Source organism: Limanda limanda, chromosome 2 (assembly GCF_963576545.1).
Source record: "Limanda limanda chromosome 2, fLimLim1.1, whole genome shotgun sequence".
NCBI classification, from domain to species: Eukaryota; Metazoa; Chordata; class Actinopteri; order Pleuronectiformes; family Pleuronectidae; genus Limanda; species Limanda limanda.
In genome coordinates this window covers 15011875-15031448 of record NC_083637.1, presented here as the reverse complement: position 1 = coordinate 15031448, position 19574 = coordinate 15011875, and the positions used below count along the sequence as shown (strand labels likewise).

Genomic DNA, 19574 nt, shown 5'->3' with positions numbered 1-19574 from the left:
TAGATACAAAGATAGAAAGATAGATTACTTTATTCATCCCCGAAGGGAAATTAAGTCGTCATAGCAGCCGGTATATTTGAATACAATAAAATACAATACAATAGAATAAAATAAAAAATATTGAGGTAGAAAGAATAAAAACAGAAACACAAGATAAATAGGTAGATAAGGTGCAGTGGCAAGATGATGGTAATAGTACTGATGATATGATGGTAATGTTATTGTTACACAGTTTATAAAAAAAAGTACAGTATATATAGTATACAACATAATATATATTTATATATGATAGTAATTATACCAATATAATAGCAGTATATAGTAATAATGGCAGCAACAGTATATATAATAATAATAATAATAGTAAAAATAATTATATAAACCTTACAATTTAAACTGTCCGTCAGTGTCTGTCAGTGCTCGGGCCCTAAATAAAACGCTAAAGTAGCGTCATAGTGAGTCATTAATATGGAAAGCGCGTCTCCGTGATTATTACTTTTGTAGCTGAGGCCTTGCGGAGCCCGCTGCTGTTCCCCTCGCGGCCGGTGGGGGGCGGGCCAGCTGATGAAACAGCGCGCAGCCTGTTCCTGCGGCTCAGACGGAGGGAGAGAGAGAGGGGGGAGGACGGACGCAGAATGGCGACCGTGCAGTGCCCGAGATGCACGGTAGAAAGGAAAGGGTTTCGGCGGGAACTTGAATCATGGCGTCACAAACTGATACACTGCGTCGGTACGGTCACTTCTGTTCAAAATAAACGGGGCTTCGGGGAGATTTCGCCCGGTAGCGGAGGGATCGGCTCGCCGAGCTGTGTTGCAGCGCTAGCTAGTGCTAGCCCACTGGTAGCTAGCTATTAGCCTGTCGCCGTCGGTGAACAGCCTCAGCGGCTAAGTGAAGCTGGCAGGCTAATGTGTACCAGCTGGTTAGCTTCTCGACTTGGCTCCTTTTCTTTGTCCCCCTGAGCTAGCTAGCTACTCCCCGGTCCTAGCATGCACACTTCCGTGCTTTCCAGCCGTGAGGAGACACGCCGCGTCTCGGTGTATAAATTGCATGTCGGTGATAGTTAACGTCTTTAGCCGGATTTGTTTATTGACATATACGCTGGCTAAGCTAACGTCATGCTAACAGTCGCTGTTGTTATTTGGGGGAGGGGATTGTTGCTACGTTGGGGAAGCTAATGTCAGATGCAATATGAGAAAACGCATTCACTTCCACAGTCTCTGGGGACGGGGTTTCCACGTACTGGGCTATTTTAGCCACAGAAACCGGTGAGGCTGGCTCAGCTCACGGTGACATCAAACCCAGAAAACACCACCGAAGTGGGAAGTGTGGACCAGTAACTGTTCATGAGTGATGTTTGTTGTTTGTGTTGTTCACTCAGTGAGAATAAGTGCCCGCTATCAAGCATTGGAGGTGTTAGCTCCTGTGCTAAGTTTAGAGCTCAGCACTGTTTCTGTGGAAGTTGTCGAGTTCGGCTATAACATGACATGTAGAACATACTGTACCCGAATGTCAGGTATTGCCGGTACGTATATCCCGTTCAACACAATACTGGAGGATTGACTGTCTTCATTTTCCTTTGCAGGGTTTGAAAGCATCCTGGAGGGAATCTATGGCCCGATGCTGATGAGAGACCTCAATGTATTTGATGGTGGGTGTTTGTGTGCGCACAGTAAAGTGTCGATGTCACAGGCAATTTGTACATTTTATGTAATTTCAACTTTATAAAACTTTGAAATGACCCAAACCGAACATGCACTAATCTGCCTCACAATACTTTCTGTCATCTCCATCCTGCCTGTGGCACCAGACTCAAAAACACTTTTGTTGTTATGATGTTGACTTGAATATCAAAGTTATCATTTCATTTTTGATAATAGGACAAACATGTGTTTATCAAACAATACTAGTAAACAGTGCACTTGATATGGAATATTCTGCAGCCATGGACTGACTCATATTTGGATCAGAAAGACTGAGTCACTGTAAACTCTTCAGTATTATCTGCCACTTTCATCTTATCTGTTAGAATGAGAAATACTGTATTCATCCATAGAGCAAATTGCTAATTTTAGAAGTTAGTCTCACAACTACAAACTGTTAAAATATATATATATTCATAAGAAGAGCAAAGCTTTTTAGATGTTTAATTCAAAACTAACATATTTATCTTAAGAAATATAGATACATAACATCAAACTCATGGTTGGAGTGTAAAAAAGCAAATTGGGCTGGTAAATATACAATAACTGAACCATATATCTCTATATCACCCTACAGCAGTAGCACTGGCACCAGGTTTTAAAAGATTATACCCCATGCAAAAAAAAAATCTATTTTAGATGTAAAGAAATGCCGGCAACAGCTTCAAACTAACCCCCTGCCCCTCTTTGATGTCTCCCTGCCAAGCCCTACAATCTCTTTAATCACAAACAACTTTATGCCTCCTACGATCTGAAAAAGTGCCAATGATACAAAATGTTGTTCAGTGTGCTGGTAGCCATGTTGTCCAAAGTTTAGATGTACTTTAGAATCCCAAGAACATAAATAGAATATTTACAAAACATGTGCATCACACAAAACATAGAGCTGTATGTTAAAATAGACCTGACATGCCACCAACCTTGCGATAACTAAAGAAGCCAGCTTGTTTTGAAACATGAACGTGCAGACAACCTATAACAAGTAAAACGGCACGAGTGTAAGTAAATATTTACGCTGCTCAGTCCCCCCTAATGGTGCTTGATTTAAAATAAAAACGTTGAACTATACATTTGTTTATATTCAGAATTATGATCATATCGTATTAATGAAAAACACCGGACTTAAATTGATGCAACTAACCCGAGAATAAAGGTACACAACAACCAGTTTTCTGTGAAAAATGCATCTTTAGAGATCAACATGATAAATGTGCATCTCTGTTCAATGTGTGGCAGTAAACATCAAGAGGTCTTTATCGTTCCTTTAAGTTGCTACAGTAACATCTTTGTGATTCTTAAAGTTCTGAGGAAGTTCGATTTAGTTGTTATTCAGACACTCATTATAAAGGATTACAGTTAGCCTTCAGGCATTCATAAAATCTGAAATAAATACAAACTGATCAGCAACTAAAATGAATCTCATTGAACCAGATTTTAAATAGTAAATTGTATAATGTATAAATGTATCTGTTTCATCAGAGACCGAAATGCCCCCAGAAGTAATCCCTCCAAATCATATTTTAAATAAGAAAATATTGAAATTAATTTTGCTGGCTGTGTGTATTTCCTTGAGCACTTGCTGGGCACCAGCCAAAAACCCAGCCTGTCTGATGCTATCTGAGGCGTCAGTGAGGTCCTCCGTGCCATCTGGAGACTAGACGGGAACATATTTAGATGATGTGTCCTAGACACCTTGTTGAACCCCTTATTCAAAACACTGTTTGAGTGGCATTCATCTGTTTGTCGGGGTCTTGTCTGTTTTTATTGATATAAGCCAAAGCATCCCTAATGAAGTTACAACTCAAATATTGACCGCAGCAAGGGAAGGGGTGGGTGATATGAATATTGTTTGACATGGTGTGTGTCATTTTTAGGACTGGCCCCTGGAAGTCAATGCAGTTGACTCAGTACACGTTTAGCTGCCTCACACTGTAAAGCAAAGCAGCAGCAATGATGTTACAGGGTGTAAACTTAAAAAAAAAACAGTCTTGTCTCCAAATAAGAGAACTTAAATAGTTAGAGTTAGAGACCATGATGGAAATGGAGGGCAGAACAACACCAGACAGAGTGAGGAAAGGAAGTGCCACTAATTTCTGTTGGATGCTCTGATGCTCGCAGGTGCAGTGTCGGGTAGAAAGCATTGTTAGCAACTGGGCAGCAGTGACTCCACAGTGCAGTAGATTATATAACCAAGTTATAACATGAAAAAAAAAATATATAAAAATTATCCCCCACAGTGGATTTTTTTATTGCGTTTTAGATGTCGGTCTACATGGGATAAAAGAAACAGATGTTCAAATCTTCATATTAAACAGCCAAATCCAATCTGTAATTTTATGCCCTAATAACAATGTATGATATGAACAATGTATGTCAAATAATATGATACAGCAAATCCAGTATTGTCATAAAGCAATCCTACACAATTGGGATATTGAGACGTGTAGATTCATTGATATAAATCATACAGAAAAAGCCTGAAGACAACAGGCCAGTTCTTTTCTGTAAGTGTAAACTTCTGTAAAAAAAAGTACAGCAAAATCCTAATTATTGCTATGCAGTCATATGAATGTTAGGCAATAATACAAATATATCATTAGGTATTCTGTTGTCGTAACCACTAATGCCCCCTGCCAAATGTTGTATAATAATTACGGTAGAAGACTGCTTGATCCCTGATGATCCCTAATTCTGTGTTGCCTTGTGATGTATTTTTGTTTTAGATTGTGAACCTGAAGAGGTGGACGACTGGTCCCCAGAAACAAGCTGCTCTCAGTGTTCATTCTGCAAACTTCCCCTCAACAAACTCTGTGTAAGATGTCAAAGTCAATTTTTGTTCATGAAAATTTTAATAATCACATCGCTTCTTATGAGATGTAGAATATATCTCTGTCGAAACAGTCAATTAAGTAACTTATCTCTTTTTTTCCCCGTTGTAGGATCAAGTCCCTGCAGCCACTCCTCCCCTCTCCTCCCCCTCCGATAACTCTCCCTGTCAGGCTCCAAGCATCTCTGAGAGCAACCAATCAGCTCACAGGTTTCTCCAGGCTGTGTTCAACAAGAAAGGTAAGTCAGACTTCTTTCTTCTTTTGTGGAGTACGGCACAAATGTCAACTTGAGACACGCTAAAGCTCCTGTCATAGTCTTACAACTGTCAGCTTTACCCTGTTAGCTTATTCTGTCTCAATAGAAGCATTAGAGGTAACATTATTAATATTCTAATGTATGTTTGTAAAACCAGACTAGTCTGCTTGAATTTACTGTTTTGATGTTTTATCATGAGTTTCTCTAAAGCACTAAGCAATAGCAACAGCTGTTTACAGACTTTCCATATGAGTTCCTTCAGTGTAGATTTGGGTCCTTGAAGTCATCTTTAAGTTTCTCTAGTAAATGGATTAACCAGCTTACGATGTTGAGAGGAGTTATCACCGAGAAAGTAAATTATGTTTATTCAGGCTTACACCAGGTCAGTGCCAATTTCTACTGTTTTAATTCAATAAATAATAGGGGTAGAAATATACATAATGCTTTACTGCAAAGTGTGTGATATGACAGGCAGTAGGAGTTTATCCATTCTTGAATTTTCAGAAACCTGTATATGGATCTGGACATGTTTTTTTTATGTCAACAGCATTATTATTAGAGACACGACTTTTGATTGACTAACTGTTTTGATTTTGTAGAAATATGGCTTTATGTTATTATCTACCTCTGTGCCTTCTTTGTCAGATGTGCCCCTGGGCTTTGTCTCCAACATCCCTCTGGTCGCCAAGGAGCTGATGAAAAAGATGGTTCATCAGTTTGCCATGGATTATGCATCCAAGTGTCTGATCCGCACCAGTACAAATGGTGTTAGAACAAGGACCTCCTCACCTTCTTCAGAAACCTCAGACGCCCCTCTGGACCTTACAGTGAGCCGAACCCAGGAGGAGAAAGAGTGTGAACCTGAACTCGGTGGGTAAAGCATTAAACACATAGTGAATTCACAGCCAATAAATATTTCCACCCTCTAAGTTTTGAGTCTTTAACATTCATGCAATGTGATTCAACTCCTTTCAAGTAAAAAAATGTTTTTCTGCAACAGATGGCGTTCTCGACCTCTCCAATAGGAACTCTGCCTGCTCAGCAACTTCTTCATCATCATCACCATCATCCTCATCATCATCTAATGACAAGGCCTCTGGGTAAGAGTTTGTTTTATTCTTTAATTGTTTCTGTGTATTAACTTTAGTGATATTGGGCCTTGTGCAGGAGAAAGCTCTGTAATTACTAACTACTTTTACAAATTTGGGGTTCTTCATAAATACAGTTGTAAATTTACATAACCTAAGAATTTTTGTTCGAACCTGTAATGCATCTAGACCTCTGCATAGTAGGAAATCCCGATTAGATCCAAAACTATGGCTATGGTTTGATGGTTCACATCAATATTGTGTTGTGATGCTGTCATTTCTAACAATGGTCCTTGATTTAAGGCAACACCTCTGGCTTGTATGATGTGCATACTCCTGTTTTTGTTACAGTGCAGTGTGTTAGTTATTACGTAGAGCTAGCTGTGTTTGGTGTCTGGATCTATGGGGTTGACTCTTTTATCTCTTGAGCGGTAACGTCACAGCAATGGCAGCGTGTTACAATATTTGCCAACAGCTCAGGATTGTACAATAAGGAGTACATTGCACCTCACAATGATTTTATTCCCGTTTTTACTGATCCAATTATTATGAGTTTGATTATTCAACCTTCAAGCATGTAGGATCCTCACTGAAGGAGAAAAGTAACAACAGCGCCAAAGTAACCCGAGCCATTCACAGACTGTCCCACCTGGACGTGAAGAGGCTTTGCCACACACAAAGAATGTGTGTGCATGAGAGACACACAGCAGCAGTGTGTGTGAGGGCCCAGAAACAGACTGAAAAGAGACAGACATGAAACTTTACAGCCGCAGTGATGTTACCAACACAAGGCATAAAGGAGTGGACCCCTCGCTCTGCACCCCCCCTTGTCCCCTTTGCCAAAATCAAACCCCTCCATCACCTCCATCTTGACCCTGCTGTTTGGTCCTCCCATCCCTAGGAGGCAGCGCAGGCAGAAGGAGTACAATGAGAGGAGCTGGGAGCTGTCTGAGGGGTTGCTGTCCAAGGCCTTGAAAGATATTCGTTCAGGGAGGCTGCTGGAGCAGCGGGCCGCATTGCTTTATGGAATACCTCTTCAAACCCTGAGGCAAGGTCTGGATGGCTTGGCCGAGGGAAGGCTTGGAATGCTGCAGCAGTTTACACCAGGAAGCAACGATTTAAGGGATGAAGTGACCTCGTACAATGTGATGTCATCGATGCTGGGCGGGGAAGCCCGTCTTGTTCTGCAGAAGGTGGCGGCTTGGGCAGAGCGGGCAGAAGTTGGAGGAGCTGCAGAGGAAAATGGAGACTTTAGTTTCCCTTCTTCCTCTCTTACTTTTTATCAGCCAAGTGGTCTTCAGAAAACCTTCCCCCGCGTCTTTCCCCAACTCAGGGATGCTCTCCAGCCCCCATCAAGCCCCACTCCCAGCCTGGAGCCACCCATGTCCCTGCGTATTCCTCAGGTCCGATCCATGTCTGACCATAAAAGGTCGATTCCAGCTGAGAGTTGCAACGTGGCTGAAAACCTCCATCAACGTACCTCATCAACAGAGGGTACTGCCAGTTTATCCACAGTTGCTGCCCGACCTTCGTCTCTCTTCAAGCTCAGACCTCCTCTCTTGGCTCACGGCTATCCAGGCAGTGCCAACCAGTCTCCTCATCGCCTGGGACCACGTGGGTCTTCATTGGATGATTCAGAGGAGGGTGCAGGTGGTCGGGATAAAGACAAGCAACCGAGAAAGAAACGTGGGAGATACCGTCAGTACGACCACGACCTACTGGAGGAGGCTATTACAATGGTGATGGGAGGTCGCATGAGCGTGTCCAAAGCCCAGGGGATGTATGGGGTGCCCCATAGCACACTGGAATACAAAGTCAAGGAGCGCACTGGGACACTGAAGAACCCACCCAAGAAGAAATCTGCCAACTTTTGTTCATCCAATTCCACCTCGTCTGGTTCCGGTGCCATGACCTGTTCCACAAACTCAGGGACTCTTGCCTCAGCTGCTGACACAAAGAGGTTCTAGACCACAAAAAGCCTCCAGAACTCCTCAACACTTGAACTCATCACCTCTTACAAGACGCAGTTTTTCTGAAGACACTTATTAAAACACAACACATGCCTTTACAATGGATTGATATTAATATTCAGGTCTTTTAACTATTTGTCTGTTATGTGAAAGTCACACTTTTAGTTGTGTTTCGTTTGCCTGGTCCTGAGCTGAACTCAAAGCAGTTTCAAGGGACTGCATTTATAAGAGGCAGTGGTGCTCATTGCAGCTTTGGCTCACATGAGCTGCAAAACTCAACAACTCCTCGAAGCTTTGGTTTTCTCAACTCGGACATCTAAGGGAAATTGCTTGGATTCTAGTATCCATTTATTATCAACTTATCCTATGGAAAGACCAAAATACAAATATATGTTTTATTTGCATATTGTCTGCGAGGCCAAACGCTGATGAATTGAAATTCCTAGTAGAAGTGTGTGTGGGGGGGGGGGACATGGTCTACAAAACTGTTTTAATAGAGCGCATTCTGTCTTTCACCAGGCGTGACTGAAGCTTTCTGATTTTCTGTCCACTACTCTTTCCAATTGACATCATAGAAAATCTTTAACTTCTATATACAGTAGTTTTTGGGGATAATCAAACTTCTATGAGATAGAGGCATAAACTATATCATGTGTGTCAAAAAATACCATACCTGTAGGTAGAGCAAAAAAAATTGTCAAATATCCACCACTATTTATTTGAAATATATTTTTGACATTTTTTATATGATTGATTAATCATGGGTGTAGTGGATTTAAAAAATATTAGTTGCAGCCTGATCTAAATCAATGGTCAGTTGTTAGCTTTTAGGGCTGTTTGATTATGGCAAAAATCTTAATTCCGATTACTTTTGGTCAATATTGTAATAACGATTACTCATTGACTTTGTAAACATCACTCATTTATTGACCTTAAAAGAAAAATGAATCCTTTTGGCACTTATATTAACAGATTTGAGTGTCTAAGAACTTCTCTCCTGTTCGAAGGAGTGTGTGCTCATCTCTGTCAACAGATGATCACATGTATTTAGTTATTTATTGATGTAGTCGGAGCATGAATCTGGATCATTCCAGTTACTTAAACACTGATGTTCTGGCTGCGCGTCGCTTTACGTTTCGTGTTGTGTGTGGCTGGTGAACTGTGTGCTCGCAAAATGTTGGACTTTTTCTCAATGTGTTTAAATATCAAGTCTGATAAACTCTCAAACAAACACAAAGTTAACTTCAGGACTCTACGCATCCTAATAATTTCAGATTAGTGTTGATGTTTGTCTTTAAAGCGAACGCATGTCAGCAGGGTAGTGAGGACAGACGGCAGGGGGTAATGTGCAGACCAGCCGCTGCAAAATTATTGCCGCTGCTGATTGGAGAAAATACAGTTTTTATAACATAAACCTCACACAGCAGGCACTGTGGTCCGGGCCACACGAGGCATAAGAGCCTCACTGCAAAACGAAACGCGGGATAGTAATCATTTTTATGTCGATTACTTAGTTTTCGTAATTGTTGGAAGCCATACTCGATATCGAAATTTAAATTCGATTAATTGCCTTGTCCTATTGTCTTTGTACAGTAAGACCTCCAGGTAGTTTGTTTTCATCTCGAGATGATTTGGTTTTATTTCAAGGTGATTGTTGATTATCTGATTGCTCAGGATCAAGCATGAGAAACGCAGCTGTCGACCTCTTAAGGCTTAGAAATAAAGTGTGACTCTCATGTTTGTTAGCTGTAAGGTTATTCAGGTTTGATTACACTCTTAAAGCTCCTAGTTAATGGAGTGATGATGATTGTCATTTGCAGCTTTCTATCTCTCTGGGTATCTTACCTGGGCTACTGAAGTGACTTAGAGCCATTGTAACAGATTAAAAACTCATATTGTTAGACACACGTCTACAAACGGGGAGATTGTACAGAACAACCTCGCTGTGGTGGCTACATATTCACTATGAGTTTCTGTTAAAGAGATTAGTTAACGATAGCCATTTTTGTGTCCACATAGTTTCCTAGTCTTATTGTTCAAGCATTGTACTGAGTGTAGTCGGAATGCAAATGTGAAGCATGTTTTTCAATGTGCACTGATAAGCTTGAGAAATGTATGTTATGGTATATGTGTACTGTTTGTGAAAGATGTTTAATTACCACAGATACTTACTACTTCTGCTACTGTAGCTGTATTACTGTAAACCTCATACGTAACTGCTGCTTGTGACTTAACTTTACGGGGCCGTCTCGCTCTGGCACAAAGAAGCGTAGCTACAACAAAAGACCTTCAACCATTGCGATTCCATGGTTTCATGCATTGCAAATGTGTGACGCCTAAATGACAGACGAGTGTCTAGTGTATGGATAGGGTCAGTTGTTATAGATGGTTGATTGTGTAGACTACTGGATGGGCCTCTGAGATGGGCCTATATACATTAACAGTGCTACTACCAAAGCAGCAGTTCAGGGTTACCCACACAAAGCTGCTTCGATTTATTTTGCTGGGATGTCAACCTGCCTGTGTGTGTGTCTCTCTCTATTTATCTGCGTCTTTTTCTCTAACCTCATTGCCACATATACCTCTGAACTATATCTGCCTATAGCCCAGTGTCAGGTTTCACATTAAAGCCTCTGTGTTATGATACTTATTATGCTGGGGTAGGAGCTCTCATTAGCTTAGGGACGCTTACGAGATGTTTGTCTCTCACGGGAAAAAAACCACCTAAGTGTAACAACACTTAAACTTTTCAAATGAATTATCATTCAGCCAGTTGGCCATTTGGTGGAGTGTGACATGATAACAATGGTTTAAATTATGTCCTGTGGCATTTACAGGAGCTCAGCCATGTTCTTGGCTAAGTATTTATCCTTATTGGTAATCTTTGTATGTGTTTTTGTAACTTAAGGCTAATTGTAATGAAGCATTTCTTGGTCAGATTGTCGTATTTCAACCTTTCTAATGTAAAGAAATACTGATGTCTCCGCTCCTGAATGTTTTTGCTCACAAGATTACATGTTGCCTGTGTGAGGCGAAAGCACAGTGCAGCATGGTGTCTTTACTCTGGGAATTATCTGCCATTTATGACCAAGGGCCAGTTTGTAAACAAGCCTAACCTTTCTTGAGAAATAGAACATGTAATTATTTTATTGTGCAAGTTAAATGGAACTATATTCTGGGAACACACCTTGGCTTGTTTTTCAATTGAGCTTGAGGCAGTTAATTGTTTTTTATTTTTGTTTTTTTCTCTAACTACTGACAAATCTTTTAAATTACTTAACCTAAATCTGCTATTTATGCATCAATCAATTACTGCACTATGATTTACAAGAAGCATTTATATTGTAAAACAAGACCTCTTCATGTTGCTTCGTACTTATTTATTGATTGTGATTCAAAACTGTGATTTTACTAGTTTGATTGTTGTAGTTCTTGATTTGTAATGGGGCACTTTGATGCTATGTGAAATGTGTATTGCTACAACTGCATGAACGCTTTTAAATGTTAGCTGATATAATTTATTTTGTCCTAAGATGACAAACCTAAGTATTTTGCTTGTTTGGTGCTTATGTTTAAAATGATTTTTGTGAATTTGAAAAAATGTGGTTATCCTTACAAACTCAACAGTAACACTACAGAATGTAACTCTAATTGTGTCCAACCGGAGGTCTGGGCATGTACAGTACTTAAAAGCTGAAAATACCATCTGAAATAATTTAGTTAAAACAATTAAATGTTAAATCATTGACTGACTTTTATAGTAAATTTATCACAGGACCTTATAAAACTGTTTTGAACGTTTTGAGATGTCAGTTTGTAGGTAAACGAGCTGTTGCAAAGAACATGTTTGGTTTGAGCGTTTCTACAATCGTTCCTTCTGCTTTTAGCAGAATGTTATCATTTGCCTTCAGCAACTCATCAATAAAACAGTTCTCTAATCAGCGACCTGTCATATTTTTATATTAATACAGCGGTTTGTGTCGGGGGTTTGCAGATTGTGAAGGGTAGTTGCTCTTAATGATAGCTTGACAAAACGATGGCAATCCTGCCTAGAAAAGGTTGTTGGTTAGTCTTCGTGCTCTACAACTTGATAATTCCAATTCAGAATAGTTAGACACATTAAAGTAGCAGTATTCTCTCAGGCTTTCATTTCATGAACATTGAATACATCTCAGATTTTAGCTGGTTAATTACAAGAATAAGATGCTAGAAAATGCATACAGTACAGTGATCTATAGTTGGCATATGCTGCTGGCTAAAAAGCTAATACATGAAGGATATTACACAATCTTATTTTTGTGTTTAAAACATGTTATGATTTGGTGGTTACTCTCTGTAAGTACTTATTTGTTTGGAGGCTAATATTTGAGATAAACCTAACTCTTATCTTTGCATTTTTGACTCTAGCTCCCTGCTGCCATCATTTAAAGAAGTGGGAGATCTGGGACAGAGCTCTGCAGTGGATGCTGTTCTCAGCACACTTTGTCCAGCACACCGCTCCTTACTCTACCAGATCCTTAAGCTGGCACACCAGGAAAAATTGCAGTCTTCACTGGATCGGACGCCTGCAGGTCAAACCGAATCCTACTCCTGTCACTGTGGTGTCAACCCACCTGATAATATTACCCCTCATGCAGTCACACTTTGTGAATGTAAAGCACCTAACGGCAGCCTGTGCTACCCTTTAATGGATTGTGATCCTCAAGATCACAGCAGCACATTGTGCCATTCAGGAGACCCCCAGTCCAATTGTAGCATCAATCTCGACCCTTTAAAAGACTGTACAAATAATGGTTCTCTGGGTTCAGGCGACTGCTGTGTGCAGAGATGCAGTATGGAAACCTGCACTGTTCTGTGCCCCAAGAGACTGCACTGCATTTCCTGCCAGAGCCTGACTGCAGGTCATATCAACAACGTGGTGTGTTCATTTATACCCTCTCCTAAATTATCCAAATCTCCTTCACTGTGCACTCCTTCCTCAACTTTATGCCCTTCCTCATCGATCTGCTGTAACCAACACACTCCCTTACCTTGTCACTGTTATTCAGACCCCACCTGTCCAATACAGGTAGGCAGCCCAATAGAAAAAGGGGTAATGGATGGGGATCCCCCTTGTCCTGTCCTAAAGAGAGAGCGGAGCCCCTCTCCTCCCCCTCTTTCCCCCATCCCTTTGGACATCAGTAAGAAAACCGATGAAAAGCCACCCTCCCTCCTTCACCATAGACAAGAGGACGAAACTGACACAACAGTTAAAAATGATTTTTTGAATGGAGGCCACCTCAAAGCAGATGTGAGTACAGATACAGGGGAGGAGCTACAGAGTAGGACCCCAAGAAGTAGTCAGGCTGAGCAGATCCGAAGTGGGACTTTACTGCAGGATGTTGTGAATCGCTTCAGTGAGAAACTGGAGACAATCAAACCTCTAGAGAAAGACCCACCTCCAGTTTCTTTAGCCGTTAATGTTTCTGAGAAGGAGCTGCTGCAGTCTACATCAACAAGTGAAAACCTGCAGTTTCATGCTGATGCCCATCTGACTGAAATTATCACCAAAGTGCTTCACAGAGGCAATGGTTGTGACTACAATCTCACTGAGCTGTTCAATCGCCATGATAGCAAAGAGCCCAAGTCCCCTAATACCCGTGCCAGACGTCGCCAGGAAGTCCTTACTGCTATAGCAACACCTGCTGATGATACCTCAGCCAGAAGGCATACATTACAAATTAAACGTGAGTTTGCCAGGCTTGACCAGTCCTGCAATAGGAGAAAAGGTTCACCAGCCAAAAAGCCAAAACTGAATGCCGGAAAGGTTAGTTTAACTACATCATACACTTCTCCTGATTTAAAGCTCGTTAAAGGGGAGACTAAAAGAGAAACGGAAGGAAGTGAAGAACCCGTAGAAAATCATAACGTTGGAGAGCCACCACTGAACATGCCGTCTACAGATAGTGACATGAAGGAAGTAAAAAAGGAAATACAGACAGTTGTAGTCACAGAAGATCTTAACGTCCTTAAATCAGAGGAGAAAGAATGGGAAATATGTGAGAAAAATCATCTTACTCCCCCAGGCACTCAGGTACCCACCTCTGAGCTGCAGAGCAAGGCTGGCAAACAAGGTTTAAAGGATGACCATGTAGAAAAGCTAGCAGAGATAACGACTGGGACTGAAACCTCAGCAAAACAGTGTGTCGGGGCTTGTGATGAAGGTGGTGAGGTTAGCGGTGCTGGAAATGATGAAAACCAAGAAGCCCCATCGGGTCAAAGCTCTGACAGTGACAATAGACCAGGTAAGGGTAAAGATGTCAATAGCTGTATTAAAGAGAGGAAAAAACCAAACCACTCCAAGGAGGTTAGAAGAGCTAGGAGAAACATAGTCCCTCCACAGCGCTTTTCCTCCTATGTCACTGAGCCCAGGAAGATGTTCTTTGTTGCATGTTTCTCTGAAAGCATCTTCAATCAGAAACTACAGAAGGACAATGATTTGACAACTCAAACTGTGGAGGCCTTATCCACAGATCCAGATGCTAATGAGACCCAGCTTGAATTAGGCAATGACACCCTTCTGCCCTCATCTAAACACACAGGGAAGCTTACCTTTGAATCAACACATAAAGAGCAATGTGGGCTATCTTACACAGAGTCAGAAACTATGGCTGCCAAAGAGAAGAGTCCAACAAAATGCAGTTTGGATATTAGGACAGATGACAACGACTGTGCTGCCAAGAATACAAGACTACGATCATCTCCAAAAAGACCACAGGTTTTAAATACTGTTTCTGGAATGCCCCAAAAGTCATCAAAAGGGAATGTCAGCATAAACTCTGCCCCCTGTGCTGATAACCCGCCCACCTCCAGTGTCGAGTACACTAGTCCAATTAAGCTCATGTTTGTATCAGCTGTCCAGGGTAAGGAAGGAGTAAAATATAGTCTCAAATCAGCAAGCACTGGTGCTAGTTCACAAGCAGACAAATCATTTGACCCATGTGTAGTGTCTTCATGGTCAGGGACACCTGAGAAACACAAAAGGAGGAGCACTGAATCTCCCTCATCAAAGGTAAAATCTAGTTCCTCACCAGGAAAGTCTGCTACCTCACCAGATGCATCTTCTTGTTCACCAACCAAGTCAACTTCTTCACCAGTCAAGTCTGCCTCTGCTTCTCCGCAAAGCAAGTCTATGTCGCCACCATCCAGGTCTGCATCTTCACCCAATCCAGTATCCTCATCACCTAAAATAGATTCCAGAAGATCCAGTGAGAGTACTCCAACTAAGCGTGTAGGTGGAACTGAGAGCCAGAGATCACCACCCAAGTCGGCATCTTCATCAAGCAAGTCAGCTTCTTCACCCAAGTCAGTTTCCTCATCGCCTAAGATAGGTTCCAGAAGGTCAGGTGACAGTACTCCAACTAAGCGTGTAGCTGGAACTGAGAGCCAGAGGTCACCATGTGACTCTTTGTCTTTTCATGAATCCACTCCTCAAAAAAGGCGTCCGGGCCGGCCAAAGAAGCTGGGACCACAGCTGGAGCAAAAAGTGAAGAGACCAATTGGTCGACCACGCAAGCAGAAGGCCGTGGATTCAGCAATAGGGACAGAAACAGAAGGCGGAAAAGTTGTAATTGCAAATGAAGCTGAAGACAATGTAAACAAGAACCTCAAAATAACAGTTTTGTATGGCCGTTCAAGAAGAAACAAACGGATGGTGTCTGAGGGCTTTAGCCAGCTACAAACAGAATTCCATGATGCCTGTCAGGCAGTTGGCCTCCAAAGCGACTTGGGCATTTTAATGCATAGTTCTAAGACCAGCTCAGGTAATGTTGAAACTGCCTCAACAAAGTTGTCGGAGCAGTTCAGTTTTATCAGCCCGCTGAAAGAGTCTGCTCCTCTATCTAGCAGGAACATCACATGTAAGAATCGGGATGATTCTGGGCCCTCTCGGAAACCAGGTAGACCTGCAAAAGTTAAAATCTCTGGAATCTCTGTTACAGTAACTACAGTGTCTCCACGGCAACGCAAAATTCAAATGAACAGGGATACTCGGGAATCTCCGGAAGCCCTTACTCCTAAGCAAGTAATTCTGCCAGAATTAAGAGCGTCCAAAGAACTTAGGACAATCAGCTATCAGTCACCAACCAGAAGCAGTCAAGTGGAGAAAGGGATAGAAGCACAGAATCAAGGTAAAGACAGACAGCCAAGTCAGACAGTAGCAGTGCGTCACTCAGTGAGAGTCAGAAAGCCCTCTATCCACTTGATGCATGCTGTTGCCACCTCGTCCTCTCGGTCATACAGCCACAGTAACGCTCTGCTGCGACGCTCTAAACAACTCTTGCTAAACAAGGCGAGCAATGAAAGGAAAAAGGAGGAGCAACAGAGCAGTGTTGAAACTTCAGGGGGAAGAAGACAGCTCTTTGCACAAGACAAAAGGACGAAGATCTCTCAGGACCTGAGCAGTGTGGCCCGGGTGTCAGTAGACTCGATCTTTGCCCCAAAAGAGACTCTAAGATGGTGGGCAGCTTCAGCTGAGGAAGACACAATGAGTCAGGAACTTGCCAGCAGAATACGACTCATCTCTGACACCTGGGTCTCAGACACTGTCGAGAACAAAGAAAAAGAAATGAACCTTAATTCTAAATCAGGCACCAAAGGCAACAATTCAATTAGCAGGAATGTAAAACATTCTTCTGTGGTTCGAAAACTGTTTGATTGTTCTCCTAACACACCAAGTTCCTGCAGTATGCAACAGCTCTGCTCCTGGTTTATGCAGACTACAGAGACGCAGTCTCTGGCTATTGTCAAGAAGGAAAGCCCTCGGAATCCTTCTGAATTCATGCCGTTTCCTCGTTCTGCCAATAACAAAATGGTTTGCCCCAGTCCTCAAGCAGAGCGACTCCGGAAACACATCAAGAAATTTGCCAAAACTGTGCCAAAAAGCCCTTTACAACATCAACAGGCTCAAAGAAGGTTGAGGAAGAGGAACAACGCAGCTCTGTCAACACATAATATTAGGCGCCAACTTTTCACTCCCAGATTTGCAACAGGCAGGTTTAATCAAGGAGTCCAGTGGTGGCGAAACAGAGCATTTAGAAACTACAAGGCTACTCTACTTAATGCAAGGACAAAGTTTCTAACCCGGAGAGAAAGGGAGAGCTGGCAAAAGAGGCAGAATAAGAAAAGCATAAAAGTAGTAACAAGTTGTTCAAATGGACATGCAGTAGATGGACTACAACAAAAAAGAAAAGCATCACACAAACCAGCAAAGGATCAGTTCTATGACTGTTTGGGGAACAGTTCTGCCACCAGTTCTGTGGACCAAACTCAGGAGCCTGTGGACGCACCCAAAGAGCAGAACCTCTGCTCGAAACCCTGGAGCCCTGAGACACTGAAGGAATGCCGGGTGTTTCTGAGGAAGATTAACTCTCCGGACAGTGAATCATTGGAGGAAGAGTGGGACTCCTGTACTGTGACACTGGATGATGGGTCACCCTCTGCATACGTATTTGCTGGAAGGGAGAGACAATTGGTAGGAGTTGTTAAAGCTGTGAAAACTGAAAGAATAAGCATGAAGAGGAGGACTGCCTCCAGGGAGCCTGAAGGTTCTGCTCCTAAATCAGTCCAGGAGCTGGATGAGATGCCCGAGAGGAGGCAGACAAGCAAATACAAAGGTCCAGGGGTTGTGTCTACTGAACCACCACAACCACCACCAGCGAAAATGTTGAGACAATCGCGAGTGAGGGGCCTGACCGGGCCACGATGGTGTGACTATGTGTTCGGTAACTACCTTGCCTCTTTTATTGATTATCACTAAAGACGTGTACATTTATCAATCACCACAAAGTCAACTTGTGCTCTCTCTCTTTTCTCCCAGAGAACTAAAGGAAGCACGAGACCTCCTCCTTCCTGGGAAAGGGACTTTAACATGGTGCCTTCTGACATTGAGCTGACCACGAGGACTGACCATCCCACTATGGTTCAGTCTTACACTCAGCAGTTATGTAGCAGTCTAACTTAACAAAAGCTCGATGTTGCACTATTTTTATCCATGGATATGTATGTACAGAATGTTTGATACTGTGTTTTTTTTTTTTTTTTTATCATCAACTTGCCTTTCTGAACGTGTTTATTTCAAATCGTTTGAATGGGACTGCATACAGCTGGTGCTGTCCCTGACCCCCCCACAACCCTCCTTATTGAGGCCACTGTCACCAAATCTGAATCTGTCATTTGTTAAGTACTTGAAGTATTTGTTATTGTACTATTCTAAGATATTCCCCCAAATGAATCTTCATCGTTTTGTGGCACCTTTTGAAATTCAAAGTTTTTAATCTAATAACTTTTTTTGTCGGGAAAACATGCATTGAAACTTGATGATACTTTATTATCCTTGCTTGATACCATCACACTTGTCATATTTTAAAGCAGGTGCCAAAAAACATGCTTTGAATGAAGGAATTATTTTTGCCCATTCACAATATGTGAATGGATCGTACATATAAAATCCTGGGTCAAACTAATTGGCCAGAAGTCCGCCAAATATTTATGCTTACACATTAAGCGCAAACATACACGTTCAGAACAACTTCATTTTCAGTCCCATTAACCCATAAACTCTGAACCCAGGGGTGCATGTGAAGTAATGAAGACATTGTCATTATGCAGTTGTGGAAAGTAGCTTCTGATTCATTTGTCGGTCGGTGGGACGTGACTCGTTTGTCGTTGTATGATTGCGTCAGATCTACTTCTTGCACTATTCCATCTGAGATTATTAATCCCGCTACAGACTCCTCCCCCATGTTTTGCACATCCCGTGTCCTCCTACCAACCCCTACTGTAAAACTAGAGAACCTATTTGGTGCAATACAAACCCAGAGGATTTATCAGTATGTAGTAATTATTTTATTGCTGACAGACGAATGGATGTAAACAAGTACCAATGGCCTGGGATGTTACTTCAGTTGTTTCCATAGCCATGTAATGTGATTTTAGAGGATATCGCTATACAAGACTAGTCGCCCCCCCCCACCCCACCTGCTTTATTCTACCCATGAAGCTTAAAAATAACAGATCCTTAATTGTTATAGTAGCATTACATGTCTTTATCATACACATAATAGCATTAATTACTGTTTAAATGCAGGTGGGAGACGTGTTGCTGTTCCCTAGAGTTCCTTTTGTGTTTTTCTTCAAGCTGGAGCAAGAGACGCCTACCTCTACTGGAGCTCCGCCCACTGCTCTATCATCAACCTTGTGATGTACAAGAGATTTGATTGGTTAACACTAATCTTGGACCGATACGTTGATCCGAGATGTCTGGCTGTAGGTCAAACCTTAAACCCGTAGTGTGTATTGTGTGCCTGACTACCCTCGTGTGTGTGCTACTATTGTTGCCATTTCAACAGGATGGAGGTGGTGTGGCCCAGTGTTGTGTTAAGTAAACCTCTGTTGAAGAACCTGGTGCTAAACAGTTGTTGTATATTTTCTTTATGGTGTTTTTTATACTGTCCTTTACAGATGCACTAAGGCGCCTGTCATTGGAACAATAAAGAGTCTTTTGAAATAACTAATGAGTGATTGTGATTTACAGCAGATTGAAAAACAGATGTAGTTTCAACTGCAGAGTAAAGCATGGTCAACATGGTGGTGCACTAGAGTGTCCACTCTCTGCTAACTAACCCATAACTTTCTGTTGTAGATCATCCTCAGCCCAAAGGTTTTACATTGAGAAGTGTAAACACAGAATCAAA

General features: G+C 41.9%; 1 protein-coding gene across 2 annotated transcripts; it reads left to right on the top strand.

Annotated features, from left to right (window-relative positions):
* The first annotated feature begins 612 nt into the window (after positions 1-612).
* On the top strand, positions 613-19390 carry lcorl (ligand dependent nuclear receptor corepressor-like). Of its 2 annotated transcripts, XM_061086926.1 has the most exons (8): positions 613-729; positions 1583-1648; positions 4424-4512; positions 4640-4766; positions 5430-5654; positions 5785-5884; positions 12250-17603; positions 17699-19390. In XM_061086926.1, the coding sequence occupies exons 1-8, from the start codon at positions 636-638 to the stop codon at positions 17704-17706; spliced, it is 6063 nt and encodes a 2020-aa protein (XP_060942909.1). In that variant the 5' UTR covers positions 613-635; the 3' UTR covers positions 17707-19390. The 2 variants fall into 2 exon arrangements, with proteins under 2 accessions (XP_060942909.1, XP_060942917.1); XM_061086934.1 differs by lacking the exons at positions 12250-17603; positions 17699-19390 and adding an exon at positions 6774-8279.
* The last annotated feature ends 184 nt before the right edge of the window (positions 19391-19574 follow it).

What these genes read in the sequence shown, in the direction of transcription:
- lcorl (XM_061086926.1), top strand. Translation starts at nt 636, where the DNA reads ATGGCGACCGTGCAGTGCCCGAGATGCACGGTAGAAAGGAAAGGGTTT. An exon ending in AGACCTCAATGTATTTGATG is followed by an intron (nt 1,649 to 4,423) that starts GTGGGTGTTTGT and finishes TTTTTGTTTTAG; the next exon opens with ATTGTGAACCTGAAGAGGTG. An exon ending in TTCCCCTCAACAAACTCTGT is followed by an intron (nt 4,513 to 4,639) that starts GTAAGATGTCAA and finishes TCCCCGTTGTAG; the next exon opens with GATCAAGTCCCTGCAGCCAC.